This window comes from Prinia subflava, chromosome 6 (assembly GCF_021018805.1).
Source record: "Prinia subflava isolate CZ2003 ecotype Zambia chromosome 6, Cam_Psub_1.2, whole genome shotgun sequence".
Classification (NCBI taxonomy): Eukaryota; Metazoa; Chordata; class Aves; order Passeriformes; family Cisticolidae; genus Prinia; species Prinia subflava.
In genome coordinates, this window is record NC_086252.1 from 7,943,669 (window position 1) to 7,962,962 (window position 19,294).

The following is a 19,294-nucleotide window of genomic DNA, read 5'->3' on the forward strand; positions in this document are numbered from 1 at the left end:
AGGAGCTGAAGTATCCTGCAATCATGGATAAAAGATCAAGGCTTGTGCAAGTGCTCTGCTTGATCACAGCAGATCATAGCCTGGGGATAACGTGTCAATCACCCCGCACGTTGGGGATGGATCTTCAGACAAGCCTTTGCCTGACTCAGAAATCTTTAAAAGAAGAAAATCTGGCACAGCCTGTCATGAAGCAAACCCTGGGGAGAGACTTTCCTCCAGGTTTGATTCTCTGAAGAGTCTCGGTGTGCTCTCCACTCGAAGGAGCGCATCCATTCCAGGGAGAGCAGAGTCGGAGCGTTTCCTTGTGCCATGGGGCTCTGGGAGCTCTTGGGTCTGGGCTCTGCCAGGCTGGGCTTGGGGCACTAAGGCTGGCAGGAAATGTGTCCTTCTGCCACTGATAAACTGAGCTGCTCATCTCTGGCTCAGAGGCAGCATCTCACCCCGGAGTGGCAGGCACACAGCTCTGGAGTCCACAGCAGCTTCCTCAAATGGAGGCTTTCAGCAGCTTTGTGGCAATGTTGCCAAGCTTCTGAGGGTTTTTTCCCCTGCAAAGAAAGGCTCTCACAGGAGACAAGGCTTGGCCCCACACGAGATAAGTTCCCTGAAGTCAGGCTGGAATTGCTTGGGGCAGGGGCAGTAGCATGGCCCATCCAAGGGAATGAGAGCTTTGGGATGAGGGCAGCAATGCATTTCCCTCTGGTTTTCACTCAGGTATGGTGGCTGGAGCTTTGGGCTGCCTTTGACAGCAGATCTGCAGTTTGACATCAGGCCAGTGCCCCCCAACAGAACACTGACTAAGGTAAGCAACCTCCACCTGCTCATCCTGGCGTGGGCAGGGTGGGACTTGGGAGAAGCCATGTCCAGTTCGTGGATATTCCAAAAAAGAAAGCAAAACCCCCTGAAATCTGCAGCTTGGCATGAAAAAGATGACTTGCAGTACATTTTCTTTTCTCTCCCCATTCTTTTTATTGGTCTTACTTCTCTTGCTAGTAGGAGGCAATTTTTCTGCTGTCATAATTTTATTATACAGAGGTGAAAAGCTCAATTAGTAGCACCTTTATCTCATGAGGGGATGTATGTACCATAACGAGGCCTGGCTGGTGCTTTCTGATATGCCCATTTCTCTGGTTCAGCTCAGTGAAAATGCTGTAAAGCACCAGGGCTGAAATCTGAGGTAGTTTGCACAAGTGAAGCAGGACAAACAAACATGTTGTCAGGAAAAACTCCCAAATTGTTTCAATTTCTCCATTGTGTGCAGGTGTGGTACAATCCTGAGGGTTATCACAGCCTCCCAGCCTACCTGAATAGCTTGAACAACTTCATTCTTCGAGCCAACCTGCCAAAAAATGAGACTTCCAGATATGGTAAGTGTCCCTTTACATGAGCAGATAACTTCTCCCCTTTGCAGGGATATCCTGGTTCTGCTGAAATCAACAACAACACTTACCTTGACTTCAATGAAGCCATTTCTTTAGTCACTGTTCTGCAATTTCTTTCAAAACAGAATTGAAGAGCATGAATAAATCACAAAGTTCATTTGTCTTAGTCAGAGGCTGGGGGGAGCTGGACAGGGAGGATCCCAGCTCCTTCGTAAAACGCTTCATCCAGTAATGCCAGGGTTGCTGCCTGATTTATTGCCTCTCATGGGGCACTGAAGGGCTGTCTCTTGATGGGTGCCCATTAGTTATGCAGAGAAAAGCTCCTCTAGGTCATCTCCAGGGGTGGGTCAGATTAGGAAATTGTAAAAAGGCACCCTTCTGCTGAGAGCAGCCCAGGGGGTATGTGCATCCGTGTGTCTGCCTTTGAGGGGGAGATGGAATGAGAAACGTAATTTTCAGCTGTGTTTTTGCTCTGACACCTGACACACACAGATCCAGGGAGTACTGATGGTCCATTTGGGGTCCTCATGGCTTCTGCCATTGTGGCAACCCAAATTCCTGCTGGTAAACCAGGGCACCCTGGTTTTCACAGGGAAAGTTTTATACCAGCAAAATAGCAATTTTCAGGGGGAAAGAATAGCAGCAGTTTTGTTCCATCTGTCCCGCTGCTTCCGTGTTTTTGGAAAGAAATGCTTAGTAGTAAATGACCAGACAGGCAATTCTCTGCTTCCCACTAATCATCCAAGCCAGAGAAGGGGAGAAATAAAATGAATGGATGAGGCTGGTTCCCCTGAGGTGGAGTAAATCCAGTCTCAAACACAACTGGAGACACGTTCCGTGGGGTACGCTCCTGGCAGCTCAGTCAAGCTGTGGTTGAGACAAATAAAGGATGGTTTAAAAACCATTGAAATGGCCAGATAAAAGTGTCACTTCAGCAGTCAGAAAGAGGTGCCAGTCCTGCTTTAGAGGTTTGACTTAGACTGGGTATGTATTTTAAAAAAATACAAAAAAAGCTTTTTGCCCTGTCACTAAGCAAGTCATAATAGCTTTTGACTTATGTATATTGTGCTTTCTCTTCTCTCAATCCCAGCTAGCAAAAAAGGAGGAAGCATTGAAATGGAAATTTTGACTTCTAGCCTAAGCTCCAGTAAAGGAAAATAGCTTTATAGTGAAGTATTAACAGATTAGACAGACGGTGTCTTTCTTTCCCTCTCTCCCTTTTGGAGAAGGGAAACATTTCCTGGCTGCTTGTACGGCTTTATCAGCAGTCCAAGATTTTAATCCCATTTCTCTCACTGATGACAAGACTGAGGTTTGGTTGGGGTTTCTTTCTCCAAAATTAATTTCTGATTAAATCCTCCCTTTCAAATTCATTTGCTCAGTATGGCATTTGGTCAGCTAAACCCTCAGGCTCCTCCCTTCTTAGAGTGCCCATTCTTAGAGGAAATAACCCAGAATAGTTCTTCATCACATCATTCCTTAGGTCTGGCACCTGGCTGTGAGGAGTTTAAATTCCACAGGTGGCGTGGTCTAGAAAATTTCTGGATTTAAGAGCAGCTGGATGTCCCCCAGCACTCCCTGAGCATTTATTTAGGTGTCAGGATACAAATTGAGAGCCTCATTTATAGACACATAAACATGGGAGCCTTTCTCAGGCTCTGGAGTCTCAGAGACCGGGCTGTCATCCTGGAGGGGCCAAGGCAGAGCCCTGCAAACCTGGAGGCTGGAACTGGCCCACCAGAGCCCCTCCACATTCTTCCTTTTGCTTTTGAGGGCACAAATTGCCTCCAGACAGAGCAAAGGCACTGTGGTGAACAATTCTAGTGTATTTTGGGCTAGGGCTTCTCCTTGGGGAAGCAGTACTTAAACCACACCTGAAGAGACCTGCATAGAAGCAGAGAATTTCTCAGTTGCAGTTTGGGCCTGATACAAACCCATTTTAGTGGATTTTTTAAAAAATATCACAGGGCACTTACCAGTGTGGTAATTAGATTTTTGCTAGTAACTTTGAACAAAATACTCTTTTTTTGGTTTGTCGTTTTTTTTTTTTTTTTCTGGCTTCTTAAGACAGAACAGTTCCAAATTAACTCACTGCCACACTGGGGGGCAAGAGTGTCCTGTAGCTTCCCTGGGTTTCTGCTCTCACCTCCACAGATCCCATATGCAGAAATACATCTATCACAGGCAGGCAGCAGCTGTGGAGGAGGGCAGCAGGGAAAGGTTTGTTCCTGGTGATCAGAGAACAAAAGGAACGAGGTGGGATGGCCAGACAGCAGCTTGGACACAGAACATATTCAGCAGATTGGAAGGTGTCAGTGGTGAGGAGTCTAAGCTGGAATGCACGTGCCTGATTTGAGGTGTGGGAAGGGAATGGTGCAGGCAGCCAGACAGAACAAGGAACAAGGCCTAGGGTTTGAATTTCAGATCTGCTGTGCAGCCAAGTGAAGTCTAGGAAAAACAAGGATGCTCAAAATACTGCCCAAGATCACACAGAGATGACAGAGCAAAAACACATTTTTGATCTGTTTTTCTTCTCTCTCAGTTTTCTATATTATTGTCAATATCAGGAGTTGGTGAAGGAAGCTCTAATTTGGAAACATTTTCAATTCCTTTTTTTTTTTTTTAATAGGTATTTTCTTATCAGCTCACCCATATCCTGGAGGACAGAGTCAAGAACAAGTAATGTAAGAAGATTCATTTGGTTGATGCCTGATTTTTTTTAGCTTTAAAAGGGGCAAACCAGCTTATTGAAAACCATAAACCAGCCTAAATTACTGGATATCTTTCTCTAAGTGTTGAAGCTGTTCTTGCTTGTGTTCATTCCCTCTATACATGAATGGTGTCCTACTTGCCACCAGAGCTGGGGGGGGATTCCTGTGAGGGGTTTTTTGCAGGATTTCATGGAGATTTGGAGGTCACAGTTACAGCCTCACACATTTGTGTGCTCAGGAATAATAATAATAATAATAATAATAATAATAATAATAATAATAATAATAACAATAACAATAACAACGATGACATGATTTTCCTTTTGGCGCTTCCACTCCCTGCTGGGGTCCAGCACTACAGCTCAGTGCTGTGAGTCTCTTTTGCTGGGCATCACTGCCATCAGCAATGAGAGCAAAGAGAGCAAAGAAAGGAAGAAATTTTCCTCTTTGAGGGTGGTGAGGCCTTCCCTGGAAGTGTCTAAGGCCAGGCTGGACAGGGCTTGGAGCAATCTGGGATAGTGGAAGGTGTCCAGTGGAATGGGATGGGCTTTGAGGTCCCTTCCAGCCCCAAACAATTCCAGGATTATAAAAGATGCTGTCCCAGAATCAGGACCTTATTGCTTCTGAGCTCTGACCAAGCCTCACAGTGAGGGAAATCTGCCACTTTCACTCACCAAATGCATCTTTCTCCCCTTTTCTCCCAGGCTCAACAGCTTGCTGGACATCATAGTGTCCATGTCTGTCTTGGTGGGCTACTCCATCACCACAGCAAGCTTTGTGCTCTACATGGTCAAGGAGCACCAAACCAAAGCCAAGCAGCTGCAGCACATTTCAGGCATCGGGGTGACAACCTACTGGGTGACCAACTTCATTTATGATCTGGTAAATAATTCACATTGCTAAATGCACCAGGAGAAGCATTACACAGCACGGGGGGAAAAACGTTCTTTATTTAAAGTTGGTTTCCTAGACTTCTTCTTATTGCTACCAAGAGTGTTGTGTAGTAATTGTTCTCCAAGGCATTGGGGATGATTAAACATGAACTGCAGCCCTGGGTTCTACTAAGCAAAGGCATTCCTGCTCTCTGGAGTGTGTGTAAAACCCCCAGCACTTTTATACAGGAGCAGCATGGAGCAGGCTGCAGCTTGATTCCCATTCCAGCAGCCAGCTGCTCCTCTGACAGCTTGCAGGGCTGGATCTGCTGTCACCCAGGCTCCACAAATCTGGGGTGAGGCTTTAGAGCTCAAGGCTGCAGCCAGTCTGGGAGCCCTGGCTGGGACAGCAGCAGGCATCCCAGAGCTCACACAGCCCTGCTGGGCAAAAACCCATCTCTGGCTTGGATACTGTCTGTCAGAGTCTGTGTTGTGAAGTTTTTACGCCAAGGAAGGCTGGAAATGCAGCCTTGCAGGACCTGCACAGTTCCTTGCCACAGTGCTGCACAGATGTACCTTGCTGAGCTCCCAGCACTGCGCTGCATTCCCTGGCACAGGCGTGCCCCTGCTCCTCCTGAAGTTGAGTTCCCTCCTGGTGCAGGGGGTTAATGGCACTGTTGGAAAGCATTGCTGAGCCAAGAGGAAAAAATGTTTGTGGTGTCTGTAGACTGAAGTGCTTTGTGTCTTGTGCATTCCCTGTGGTGCGGGGTGTCAGGCCCTCACACAGGGAACGGGCAGTGCAGCCAAGCTCAGCTCCTGAGCCTGGCCATTGCCAGCTGGGCGAGCAGCTCCACCTGTCCCACAGATTTCTGTTGATGCAGATTTAGCAAGTGCCTAAAATCCCAGTGATCCCATTGCTTCCTGAAAACGTGAAATCTTCAAGGGCATTCGGGTGCAGGGCCCTCTTTGGTGCAGGGAGGGCTAAGGGCTGAAATCCCATGGGGAATGTCAGCCAGAAGTGCCTGCCTGCAGGGGCTGATGAGTGCAGGCAGCAGCACAAGGATCCCCTGCCCTGCAGGAGCTCTGGAAGGGTCCCAAGGCAGCAGCACAAGGATCCCCTGCCCTGCAGGAGCTCTGGAAGGGTCCCAAGGCAGCAGCACAAGGATCCCCTGCCCTGCAGGAGCTCTGGAAGGGTCCCAAGGCAGCAGCACAAGGATCCCCTGCCCTGCAGGAGCTCTGGAAGGGTCCCAAGGCAGCAGCACAAGGATCCCCTGCCCTGCAGGAGGCTGGAAGGGTCCCAAGGCAGCAGCACAAGGACCCCCTGCCCTGCAGGAGGCTGGGAGGGGTCCCAGGGCTGCGTGGCCCCAGGCTGGCTCGCAGTGCAGCCCCGAGCTGCAGCACAGCAGGGAGGGTGGGGCGGGCTGTGCCTGCCTCGCTCCAGCCCTGCATATTTGTAAATCAGCCGGTGGCAAAATCCCCGGAGTGCCTGCACAGTCAGTATTCAGCGGGCTGAAACTAATCCAGCGCTCTCGGCAACTTGATATTTCTCAGTGAATCCCTGCCAGTAAATTCTGTTAAATCCCAAAGCTGGGGAAGAGAGGGAGCTCTCCAGGCAGACGTTTGGTAGGTCTCTGGCTTGACTCAACACTGTAAAGACAGGATTTACAGGGCACAGTGAAGTGGTCTGACTGCAAGGCTAACAGAAAACCCAAAGGGGTATTTTTCATTCACAACCTTTTTTTAAGGTACTTTTTCCCAAGTCCTCCATGCTGAGGCTTTGCCTGTTCAAAGAAGCCTTGTGGGAATTCATTTGCAATTCATCTGGGGAGAACTGAGAGCCCACCTGTGTTTGGTTTCCCTTAGAAAAACCAAGCTGCATTTGTGGGACCAGATTCAGTCCTGGCATGGTTTCCTCTGTGTGGCTGTAGGAAGGTGTTTGAGAACTGTTGTCCTAGTAACATCTTTTTAATATCATTTTGCAGGTACTTTTTATGGTCCCCATTGGACTCTCCGTAGGAGTTATTTCAGCCTTCCAGATCCCAGCTTTCTGCAACAACAGTAACTTAGTGGCAGTATTTCTTCTGCTCTTACTGTTTGGGTAAGTGTTGAGCTTAGTTATTTAAATATCACTGCACAGGGTAAGGAACTGGATCTAGCAGGCTGCTGCAGCCTGAGATCCAGGGGGGAATATGTGGGCTTTTCTCTTCAACATCCTCTTTGCAAACACTAAGTTGCTCCTTCCAGAAGCAGGGAGGTGAAACACTGTTGTCATGCCTACTTTATTCAAAAAGGAAACTCTACGTGAGGATATAGAAATATTCAAGGTCTCAGCAACAGCCCAAGCTGTAAGCAAATGCTTGCTGACCTCTTGCAAAGGTCAAGAGCATTTTAATATCAGAGAGGAAAATGAACAGCAGTAGCACAATTCTGGAAAACTTAGACAAACTCTCCCTGGCTTTGAACCCTTCAGGACCAGTCTTTGTTTTTAGGTGGGGTTCCATGTTCAAAGTACGTATCATAAACCTTTTCTCCCAATTCTGACAGACACAAAGGCGTTTTTCCTTTCTTTAAGCTCTGTAATGTGGAAATGTAGTTACATGCCAAAGCAGAACTAATATGTTCCAGCTCTGGAAGTGTTCAAAGCCAGCTTGGAGCAACCTGATGTAGTGGCAGGTGTCCCTGCCCATGGCAGGGGGTGCAACTGGATGGGCTTTAAGCTCTCCTCCAACTCAAACCATCCAATGATTCTGTGTTGTCTGATGTCTTCAGCAGTTTGTTTTCAAAGTAGCCTTTGAGTTCCCATGGTTTTCTCTGCACTGTTGGTATTTATAGATACGCATCATTTTCTTGGATGTACCTGCTGGCTGGGTTTTTCAAGGAAACAGGGATGGCCTTCATCGTTTATGTCTGCGTCAACTTGTTCTTCGGCATCAACACCATCATCACTCACTCCGTGGTGTTCCTGCTCTCCCAGGAAAAGGCCACGGACCAGGTAGGAGCCCCACCAGTACCGAGCCTGTGGGGACACAGCAGGAGGCCTCTTGTGGGCTTGGTGGCTTTGATCAGGTCCACAGTAGCTGGACACAGTCACAGGATTTCACGGGGCTCCCTACAGACAGGACATGAGGCACATAATGGACCTTGCTTGTCTGTAAATCTGCACTCCAGCAAAGGAGGAAGTGATGGTGACAGAGGGGAGAACATGAAAAGTGGAGGAGAAAACTCTCTTTATAACCACCCTGGTGATGAAAGATGAAGGGCAGGAGGAGGTGGAGATGCTTGATAAAAAGTTGTTGATGGACACTTCAAACCACTGCTGAGTTCTCACAGCACGAGCCATGGGGAGTGACAGCTGAATGTCAGTGCCCCGACTCTGACATGTGCTGCAGTTAACCCAGCTCCAGCTGTCTGTCATTCCAGTCTGTAATGCAGTCATCTTCTCCCTGCAAGGATGAAAAACAACTTGGAGACAGTGGTGATTCCCTAAAGTAAAGCCCTCTCTTAAACTGAGATCTCCCTGGGAATGGGATAAAATGCACACCTTACACTTAGAGTTCTTTCTTTATGGAGGCCAATTACAACAGCTGGGTTGGATTTTTCTCTCTATCTGGACAGAGTTTAATCAGCAAGCCCTTGGATTTTAGGGATATGCAATTATGATCACCTTTCATCCCTCTGTGCCCCAGTGGCAGGGAGTCAGTTCCATTCCATGCTAATTTAGAGCCTCTCCAGTTTGCTTTGTGCACTAATCCTTTCTTCTGCTAGAAATGTACCAGAGTTCTTTGCTGTGAGACTGCACTGTGCTGTTCTGCTGTGAATTAGCTGGAAAAGCCCTTCTGTGTCTAGAAAAGCTACATCTTTTGTTTTATGGAGATGTTTGTCCAAGGAAAACAGACAGGGCAGTGCTCCAGGGGATCAAGCTGTGCTGGACAGATTAGGGGGGCACAGTGGCAGGACTCAGCTCTGACTCCTGGGTGGGTTCTGGATGCTGGAGCAGCAGCAGGGACCATCCTGGGAACTGGCTGCTGTTTACTATGGGTGATCACAACCTCGGAGCTGCCTGTTGACTTTTATGACCTTGTGCCTGTGAAACGAGCTGTCTGCAGAGCTCTTTGCTCTCAATTTATCTCTGCTCTGAGACACAGGCAAATCCCAATGTAATTGTTACACTTCAGTCCCACAGTAAAACCTATGAATTTATTCCATGGATAAAAGCAGTGACTGACTGTGCTGCTCTTTGTTTTTTTCCAGGGCCTGCATGATCTTGCTGAAAATTTAAGGCATGTGTTCCTTCTGTTCCCACAATTTTGCTTTGGCTATGGCTTGATCGAACTGTCACAGGATCAGGCACTGCTGGGCTTCTTAAAAGCCTACGGAGTGGACTACCCTGACAAAACCTTTGAGCTGGACAAGACCACGTCCAAGCTGCTGGCCATGTTCATCCAGGGCACCGTGTTCTTTGCCATTCGCCTCACAGTTCACGACAGGATGATTCAGAGAGTCTGGAACAACGTGCTGGAGTAAGTAACATCTGGAGCCTCTCACTGCAGACAGCCCCAGCCACAGCTCCGGGGTTTCACTGCAGCCTCCCGCACCATCACTGTCAATTATGAAGCCCATAAATTTCCAGGACAATTTGGGAACGTGGAGTGAGTTTTGTGTGGCAGCAGTCCCAGTAATTAGAGTATTAACTAACAGGGGTGGCGTTTACAGGGTGCCCTGGTGGTCGGTGCTGGCGCTGCAGCCCCGGGCTCAGGGTTTGGGGGTGGATGCCCAGCTGGTGGTGAGGGCAGTAACTCCACTGACCACCTCCTCTGTTTGGCTCTGCCCTGGGTGCACACAGAGGGGAGTGAGGACACTCTGTCACCTGCATTAGGAGCGTGTCCACAAGGCAGGACCTGCTCCAGCCCAGAATATTTGCTGAAAAAGAGGAGAAAGAAACAGGCAGGAAAAGAACACTGGGTGGAGCAAATGCCCGGAGAGAACAGAAACTGTAACCTGATTATTGTGCATGCCCTGGGATCTCACAGGGAGGCTCCCTGGGATCTATCCCAGCTGGTGGCTGTTGCTGGAGGGTGAGTCCCTCTCTGCCCTCCCCCAGGTTCCTGTTTGACAGAGTCCATGGCAAAGCCTCCCTGCTGCCATCTGCCACCGTAGAGGACGGGGACGTCCAGGCAGAGAGGAGCCGGGTGGAGTCTGGCAAGGCTGACTTCGACGTGGTGCAGCTCCAGAACCTCACCAAGATCTACCACCTCCCTCACAAACGCATCACAGCAGTGAAAAACATCAGCCTGGGGATCCCTGCTGGGGAGGTGAGCGAGGGGAGAACACTGCGGGCACCCTCCCGTGTCACTGTCATTTTCTTTGTTCTGCTCTGGCCTCTTCCTTTCTTTGCATCATTCATTGATTCTTGGGGTTGCAGCAGTGACAGAAGGCTCCTGGTAGATTTGGGACATCAAGTGACAGTTTGAAGGCCCTAAGAAGAGGCAAAGTGGATGGGAATTGATGGAGCTGTATACAGAGCAAAATGTCTGCATGCTCTGTGTGTACAGTGCAGGCTTGGGGGTCACTGGGGATCACCAGGGGGTAAATGAAGACAGCAGAACGTGTCCAGCTGACATTATTCACCTGAACTGCATGGGAGATGGTGAGTCAGGCTTATCTGCTTGTGTTTTCCCATCAGGGGAAGACAAATCACTTCAGCTGAACACACAGTTTCATGAATCAGGACCTAAAATTAACTCAAAGAAAAAAAACTTTCTTTGGTCATGTCAGTGTAGTTGTCTCCCTGAGAAGTGAAAAGACAGGAGTACACAGAGCACCTCTGGGATCCAGAGGAAACTGGAGACCAGATTCTACCTCAGGCTCTGCACCTGACTTGTGGGAAAGCTTGGAATTAATCCTTGGCACCTGGTTTATTTTAATTGCGTGGGTCCCACTGAGATGAAAGGACATTGTCCTCACCTGGACACTGTGCTAGTCTTTGTGGCAGAGGATTTTTCCTAAGCCAGGAGTGGCATTGATGTCTCTGACTTCTAGCAGAATTCAGCCTGTTGCTGGTGGGATTTAGGGCACCATTCCCCACCTGTCAGCAGAAGCTGTGGCCCTGTGGCACACTGTGCATGGATCCTGTTCCTGTATGGACCAAGATGGGGAAGAGCCATGGATTGCTGTGCATCCCCAGCACAGGAGGACTGTCACATCAGCTGGCCTGTACTAATGACGGCAAAATAACAGTAATTATCAGCACAATGGTGATGGCTGATGCAACACACAACTGCCTATCTCCAGCCTTAGCAATAAAATGTGGCTTTTACCATGAGATACTGGAACTACACTACAGGGAGACAGTTCTTCATCTTATCAAGGTGGTGTTTTGGTGACTCTTTGTGACAAAACCCTTGTGTTGATCAAGGTTTTAACCAGTGCCAGCCCAAACCTCACTGACCCCATTCCCAAGGGGAGGCTTTACACAAATGAGTCCGTGTGGATTTGGGTCCTGCAGAAATGCACCTTGCAGTAAAAGGAATGACTCTGCTGGAGATACATCCTTGATTCTTCACCATGTTAAACTGCACCATAAACAACCTCCATTCTAACACTGGGATGCTCTGAGTTCCTCTGGCAATTCATCTGCCTCAAGGGACTGGAGAAAGAAGGGGCAAGGTGCCCTGAGCACCCACTCAGAGCAATATTTCTGCATTACAAATACAGCATGGTTACATTTTGACTTTTCTTTCCCAGTGCTTTGGCTTGCTTGGTGTGAACGGAGCTGGAAAGACAACGATCTTTAAGATGCTGACAGGAGATATTGGAGCATCCAGCGGAAGGCTGCGGGTCCAGGATCATTCTGGGTATGGAGGATATGATTTCTGGGGAAGCAAATCAACCTGAGAACAGTTTTTAAGGCTGGCTGGCAAAGGAAAAGAAATGTAAAAGTCTGAAATAAAACACTCAAACCAGAGCAAAAATAAATAAGACAGGGAATTCATCCTTAGAGAGTGGCATGGTTGCTTCCTAGAGGGTTGCATTTTGCTGCTCAGAGGTGTTTGTTCCACTTCAGTCCATTGCAAATGGATCTTGATCCCACTTCTAAGCCAGACCTGGAGACCAGTAGGGCTCACCCCAGAGCTTTGTTTAAGATGTGTAGGCTGGGTGGCAGCTGTGCCACCCGAGGTGCTGGCAGTAACTGGAGAGCTCCACCCTGGACACACAGCCTGTGCAGAGCTGGGGGCCTGAAAGCTGGAGCTCTGCAGATCCACTGTATTTTCCTTCAAGGGTTGGGGAAGGGAGTGGAGAGTAGGAGACAGGGCTTTTCTCCCTCCTCTTTGATCCCAGGGTGTGCTGGCAGTTCAGTGTGTTTACAGCGACGTGCCACCCTGCTCACACAGGTCCTTGAATGACATCAGTGAGGCCCACTGGTCACTCTTTGGCTACTGTCCTCAGGAAGATGCCCTGGATGACCTGCTGACCGTGGAAGAGCACATGTATTACTATGCTCGGCTGCACGGCATCCCGGAGGGGGACATCAAGGGAGTGAGTAACAAGTGGCAGCACTTTTATTGTCATTTGGAGCCTGTAAATTAGTCTTTCAGTAGATATATTGGTGGTAATCCATGGCCTGGACATGTTGTGGAAGCAGAACTCTTGCTGCCTAGGTTGTACTCCAGCTCCTCCACCGGCTGAACCTGATGGCCTACAAGGACAGAGTCACCTCTATGTGCAGCTATGGCACCAACAGGAAGCTGTCGACTGCTCTGGCTCTCATTGGCAATCCATCCATCCTGCTGCTGGTGAGAAATGGGGGCCTTGAGGAGGGAAGGGCTGGCAGGAGAACCTGGGCAGTCTCACAAAACCTCCTCAGTCACAGCTTGAGGGACACTCCCCACATGCCTGTGCTTGGCCTGGTAACAGAAACCATCACAGGACAGTTCAGGTTTCAGCAAACACTCATATTTTCTTTGAGGGCATAAGAGAGCTGCAAGTCTCTCAGTTTCTCTGGCAGCATCTTCCAGAGGTCAACAATACACCGTATATTTGCCAGCTAAACTCTCTTAGTTCCCAGCTCTATCTTGTTTTTTATTTCTATCAACTTACCTGCACAGCCTTGCAAGAAAAGCAGCATCCAAAGCTCCAAAACTGTGGGAGAGCAAAGTGGCCACTTCCCTCAGGATTAGAATGTAACTGCTTTTCTAGGTTTGGCTTCCTGTCTTGTCTTCCACTCTGAATGTCTATTTCTTCCATGGGCTTATCCCATTGCTAAAACTTGCCTTTTTGTGCAGTTTTCCCACTTGCTGTGTACTATATGTGTGCAGAGCTCTGTGAGCAGGATTCCCAATATTAAGTTGGATACCTAGTGGACACAAATATCCCTTGTCCCAGTTTCTACTGAGCCCAGCACTGCTGCCTTTACTTGAGACCACCTGCCAGTGCTCTTGCTGCTGCGATCAAAAATCCCAATACAAAAAAAATCTCAATAAAAACAGGAGGAGGGGGGGAATTCCCTCTGTACTAACTGAGCCCAGGCTTGTTTAATTTTGGAGTGCAACTTTCCATTCAGTCCTGTCTTTCCCAATAGGATGAGCCGAGCTCTGGGATGGACCCGAACGCCAAACGCCACCTTTGGAAAATCATCAACGAGGAAGTGCAGAACAAATGCTCAGTGATACTCACGTCCCACAGGTAGGGCTGGGCTGCTCTGCCTCCCTTTTTGGGGTCAGCAGAAGTGTGGAGAGGCCCATCCCTCACACTCCCCACTGGTCCTTGCACAGTTTCAGGGCACCAAGCTGTGACAGCTTTGGGGGTTTGTTGTGGCTGAATGTGGTGCCCACAGAGACCCACAACACTTTAGGGAAGATCAATGATGTTCTCTAGTACTTAACCATATTTTTATATGACTTAACCGTATTTTTATAGTTTCTCCATGACTTACTAGAGTGTCTTGGTTGGTTTTGCAGCATGGAGGAGTGTGAAGCCCTCTGCACCAGGCTGGCCATCATGGTGAACGGGAGTTTCCAGTGCATTGGCTCCTTGCAGCACATCAAGAGCAGGTCAGTAAATGAACCTGTTTCACTTCTACTGAACAGCCTCGTGAGTTACTGACCTACAGCTCGGAGTGCTCAGAACATGAGACCTGTCTTATCAAAGCAATGATTTTTCCTGGTTCGTGTCCCTTATACACCACTGAAATTCTCTGTTAACTAATGCACTCTCTACTCCCTCACAGCCTCTCTTCCCAGAATGTGTGCCCCAAAGTAATCTGTTCACTGCTACAAATGAGAAATGCATATTAGGGTTGAGCTTTGGTTTTGTTAGTGATAACAATGGCTCGGCTTCTCACTAACTTTCACTCCAGGTTAACAACCCTGACCTCATTCAGGCTGCACCATGCCTGGATTAGATTTCCCCAAAGAGGCTGTGCAGCACACTCGAAGGAGTTTCTTCATCTGTTTTTCTCTCTTCTACAGTGTTAATTGTGATTTTCTTTTTCCCCTAGATTTGGAAGAGGATTCACTGTGAAGATGCACTTAAACAGCAGCACGGTTTGCACTGAGACGCTGACAGAGTTCATGAAGTCACACTTCCCAAATACATGCCTGAAGGTAAGCAGGGCAAATGCGTTCAGGAGAGGCTTTCAAAATCCCTTCAAACTGACCAAGAAGATCCTTGCAAGGGGGACATCTTGTGCACAGAGATCTGACAGCTCTCAGAGTCACACTTGTCACTGCTCTCAGCTGCATTGTCCAAGGGCTGGAGCACTCCAGTTCCTGGTGGCTGAAACAACAGCAGCCAAACAGCTGCAGTGACCCTGTAAGGCCACCCTCTGCCCTGGGAATGCCATTCCCACTGAAGCCTGGAATGGATGGAAGCTCCCTTTAGCGTCAGTGGTACTTCCAGTAACTGAGTAATTGTAAAACCAGAGCAACTGAGTCACAAATCCCATCCATTGTCTGTAACCCAATCTTTGCATGGATCAAAACTGCATACCTGGAGCTGGAAAATGCAATGGCCACCCTGAAGCTTCCAGCCTCGCAGTTTAGTTGTGCTCCCCCAGTCACAAAGAGCTCCCAGTGGGAAAACACTGGTCACTACCAGACAGTGACATTCAGAGGACACCACAGCCCCTGCCCCTTCATCCTCCCACGGTCCAGCTGTTGGATCTGGTGGCTCTTGGCTCTCTCCCACCACTCCTGTTCCCACAGGATCAGCATTTCAAGATGGTGGAGTACCACGTCCCGGTCTCTGCAGGAGGGGTGGCGAATATATTCGATCTCCTGGAAAGCAACAAAGCAGCCTTCAACATCAGGCACTTCTCTGTGAGTCAGACAACGTTGGAGGAGGTAAGGAATTAAAGTGTGAGGCCATCCATTTAAAACTGCTAACAGGGGAGCAGACTGATGGTTACACATAATGGACTGCTGCACACAATAGACTCCAGCTTGAAAGGGATTTCCATCTGTATTCCTCCTGGGGGTACTTTATCAGCACTGCTGCCTCCAGGTACCTCTGCTGGTGCTAGGGAAACACACACAGAAAGCTGCCTGGAGCATAAAGGATCTGTTCTTCCCTCTGTCATCGCTGATTTCAGGAGTCTCGTGGGTGTGGGTGAAGGGCAGGACTATGAATCACCCCCAAGTCCAGGGCTAGGCTTTCCACTGATACTGAAAATATGCTTAATTTCACTGTTCGGGTTGGAAGTTCGTTTAGCATTACTCCAAACTTAGCTTTGGGGTTCATTCCATTTTCCTTTGGGAGAACATTCCCAATGGCAACAAAATCTCGTAGGGAGCACGTCAGCTGAAGAGATTGCCACAAGGACTCTCCAGAAGAAATCACCCCGTTGAGCATCAGCACCTGGAATGTTAGGTTTGTCCCGGAGAGAGCAGCAGAGCTGCAGCCCTGTAGTGCCATGGACTGTGACACAGCAGTGTGGGAGGGGAGTTCCTCAGAGCTGTTCCAGCCAGGGGCAGTGGCTGTGAGAGAAACAGGCAGGCCAAGCGCAGGAAACCCCAGCTCAGATTCTGCGGGAGGACAGCTTGGATGTGTGAATATGCAAATGTGATTGCAGGGAGTGTTGTGGTAGGAGTCCTTTCTGTATTCATTAGGTGCTGTTGAAAGGAAGGCTGTTAGGTGTGATTTCATGCACCTCTCTCTACACTCTGCAGTTGTGCGTGCACAGATGTCAATTACACAGAGACAGATGGGTTTATGAACTAATAATGGGGCTGGATGACAGTGTGATGGAAATGCACCACTGCATGGGCAGTGCCTGCTGCTGCTTCGGCAGCCTGAGCTGCAGGACAATGAGGTTCCCTGCAGGAATGCCTGCCTTTGGATCCTGGGTGTGGATTCTTCAGTACAGGAGTGCACATCCCGTTATTTACATCAGCCCACAGGAGCCCAACCATCTGCAATTCTCAAATCCAGCGTGAATCCATCCCCCAGCGCGCTCTCTGGGCTCACAGTCAAATGAACAGCCATGCCTTTTGTATATTCATTCATGTCTTAAATTATTTATGCTGTCACATACCGAGTGTTTGCCTTTAAACTCCCAGGTTTTCATCAACTTTGCCAAAGATCAAGCAGATCCTGACGGTGTGGACGCGGGCCCTGATGTGACGCTGGACAGCTCTGACACAAGCAGCCAAGCCAGCACCATAAGCTCCATCTATTGAAGGCATCCACCCACACAGGATCACAGAAGCTGGGGAAAAGACCTGACAGCCCCTCCAACCCTGTTTTCAGTGATTTTAGGGTGATGGGGATAAGCAGTCCCGTTTTCTTAAAGTACTTTGGTTTTTGATATGCACTTAATTAATGCCACTAGGAACATGGTAGGTGTCTGATACTGGCACTTGGTGACAAATCAAATTGGTCTTTCCACAGGTTCTTTCCCCCCTTCTCCCCCAGTTCCTGTTTTATGATCACTGTGACGGCTGTGAGGATTTAGACAACATCACCTGCTGCTCATGGCTGGTGTCTGACAGCAGACATGGCCGTGATGGAGCAGAGGAGCTGTGGGCAGTGCAGGGTGTTTGATCACAAAGCAGCCCCAGAGGAAAGCCCAGGCTCCACTCCCTGCTCAGCTGCAGAATTCCTGGGTGACTGAGGGGAAGTGGCTTCGTTTTGACAGGCTCCCCCTGGGGAAATGGTGCCATGGCCTTGCCCCTCCTCACGGGGGGTTGTGAGGATGCAGGTGTTGTGCACTGCCAGCCACAAGGCCATCTTTGGTATGACATAGAGCTTATCTGGTTATGTCAGCACAAATACAACTCTTTTATAAGTTAGTGCTTCCAGTGGTTTTGGTGTGTTCCTGTAGCTAATTCCAGCTCTGTGTAACTCCTTGAGGGAGCCCTCTGGCCCCAGGCAGTTCCTGGCTCTTGGTACCCAGTGGAAGATGATTCTCCCTTTCTCCTTCTGCCTGGAGTTCAGGGCTGCCCTGGTACAGCCGAGGAGCGGTAGAGGGCAGGTCTGCTGGCTGAATGCTCTGACAGGAAAAAGCTCTTTGCTTCATGAGATTGGATTTCCCTGAGCACAGCAGAAGCCAGGAGCATCCCCCTTGCTCATAAACCCTCCACCTCCAGCAGCTTTGCCCCTCTGTGTCCTCTCCAGTGATCCTCCTCCTCAACCCCACGTGCTGGCTGCCCCTGACTCCGAGCTGTGTTTTCCCACATAATTAGGCATCATTAGCTCCTGCTTCAGACTCTGCCTGCTGGCTTTAAGGGAGGGCTCTGCCCACTTCTGAGAGCAGCCCCCAGCAGCTGAGTTCAGCACACCACCACACACATCCTGCTCTCTTCCCCCTGAATGATTAATAGAATAGTTTCATATGATTCTTTATTTTATGTATCAGCATAAGGCCCCAAAGCCTCGGGTTTGGGTCAGGGCATTGATGTACCTTCAAAATGGACTTAAACTCTGAGCTCAATAAACTTGCTGTTGCTGGTAAAACAGATTGCAGATAAAGCCTTACCTTGTGAGACCTGGGGTGGCCCATACAACTCACCTAGGTTCACCCACACAGTTCCAGCCATGTGGCTTCTTTTTCCTTTTCTTTTTGCTCTTCCTTCCTCCAAACTAATTTGAATCAAAGCAACCTTTGATGAGAGTTGCAACGACACATCTTTGTTACCCTGAGTTTGACTAGTTCAGCTCCTATGTGATGCCAAGGTTTGCTGTGATAACCATTCAAGGAGTAGGTACTTTGTAAAATCCCAAACAGCCTAGATATTCAGTGGGATACTGAAGTTCAAGGTTGAGCTGCTGCAAGGAGGTCATGTCCTCTCCTTGGTCTTGGTGTAAACTTCTTGCTGATACCAGGAGGAGTTTTATTATGGACTGAAAGTATTATCAAGCTTTGAATTATGCCTCAACCTGCTGACTGTAATTAAAACTGGGAATCAGCTTCTTTCCAGAATGCATTTGACACCTGCAGTTTATAAGTAACTGAAAAAGCTGCCCAGACATCCATTGTAGCTTCTATTATTATGTCTCCAGCTCTGCAAAAGCTCTTTTTTCTCATTTTCATTGCACATCTTACACAGACCACAGTACAAAATTAAGCTTTTCTGTAATGGAGGGCTTGTGCTCCCTGCAAAGGACTGGGAGCATGAATGCCAATGATTTAAATGCAGCCTTGTAATACCAATCAGAGCATTATTTTATTATGTCGATGGCTTTGCAACTGCCAGTGAAAGATGGATCTTCAGACTCTGTCCAGATGTACTTTACATGTAATTGAGGGAGACTGATACAAAACTATTCTTTTGTCCCTTTAGAGCCTACTAATCAAACAGGAAAAAAAAAAGGAAGTGATTCATTGGAATACTTCAGCAAGTTGCAATTTAATTGTGTAAAATAGAGTTTTGAGAGGGAAAAAAAGCAAAAAGCATCCTTTGAATTTCCACCCAATTCTGGCATTAACAGAAACATCTGCTCCATGTGAAATGTGTCACGGCCATGATCTACACTCCCCGTTCTCACTCGCAGGTAAAAATAAACCATCTGCTATTGCAATCAGGTCTGTGGGTATTGGTCCAAGCAAGCCAGAGTTTATACACTGGGGGAATTCAACTGAGGCCCGTGGAGGAGCAGTTACAACTGCTTGGGGGCTGGAAGCATCTGGCAGGGAGGTTGTGTATAACATCCCCATTCCCTGCGGAGCCTCAGATTCATCCTGTCCCTTTTGGAGCTAGGACATGCTCCAAGCTCCATTCCGAGGTAAAAAACCTTGGGAGCCAGTACTCCCCTGCCTCTGGACACCAGCTCCACGCCTCCCATCACCTCTTTGTCTCCCTGAGAAGGTTCCAGGGGTGGCCAGGAATGCAGAGCA

At 48.5% G+C, this 19,294-nt stretch overlaps 1 protein-coding gene across 1 annotated transcript in view; it reads left to right on the forward strand.

The window, feature by feature from the left end:
* The window catches only part of ABCA12 (ATP binding cassette subfamily A member 12), a 79,313-nt gene extending 60,427 nt beyond the window's left edge, over positions 1–18,886 (forward strand). The window contains exons 39-54 of the mRNA XM_063400098.1: positions 712–799; positions 1,259–1,364; positions 4,009–4,063; positions 4,795–4,972; positions 6,945–7,060; positions 7,795–7,954; positions 9,214–9,482; positions 10,064–10,274; positions 11,707–11,816; positions 12,354–12,498; positions 12,621–12,755; positions 13,541–13,644; positions 13,920–14,012; positions 14,459–14,564; positions 15,165–15,302; positions 16,518–18,886. Of these exons, the coding sequence (XP_063256168.1) occupies positions 712–799; positions 1,259–1,364; positions 4,009–4,063; positions 4,795–4,972; positions 6,945–7,060; positions 7,795–7,954; positions 9,214–9,482; positions 10,064–10,274; positions 11,707–11,816; positions 12,354–12,498; positions 12,621–12,755; positions 13,541–13,644; positions 13,920–14,012; positions 14,459–14,564; positions 15,165–15,302; positions 16,518–16,637 (2,134 nt within the window). The 3' untranslated portion in view covers positions 16,638–18,886. The remainder of the gene's footprint in view (positions 1–711; positions 800–1,258; positions 1,365–4,008; positions 4,064–4,794; positions 4,973–6,944; positions 7,061–7,794; positions 7,955–9,213; positions 9,483–10,063; positions 10,275–11,706; positions 11,817–12,353; positions 12,499–12,620; positions 12,756–13,540; positions 13,645–13,919; positions 14,013–14,458; positions 14,565–15,164; positions 15,303–16,517) is intronic.
* Positions 18,887–19,294: the final 408 nt, after the last annotated feature.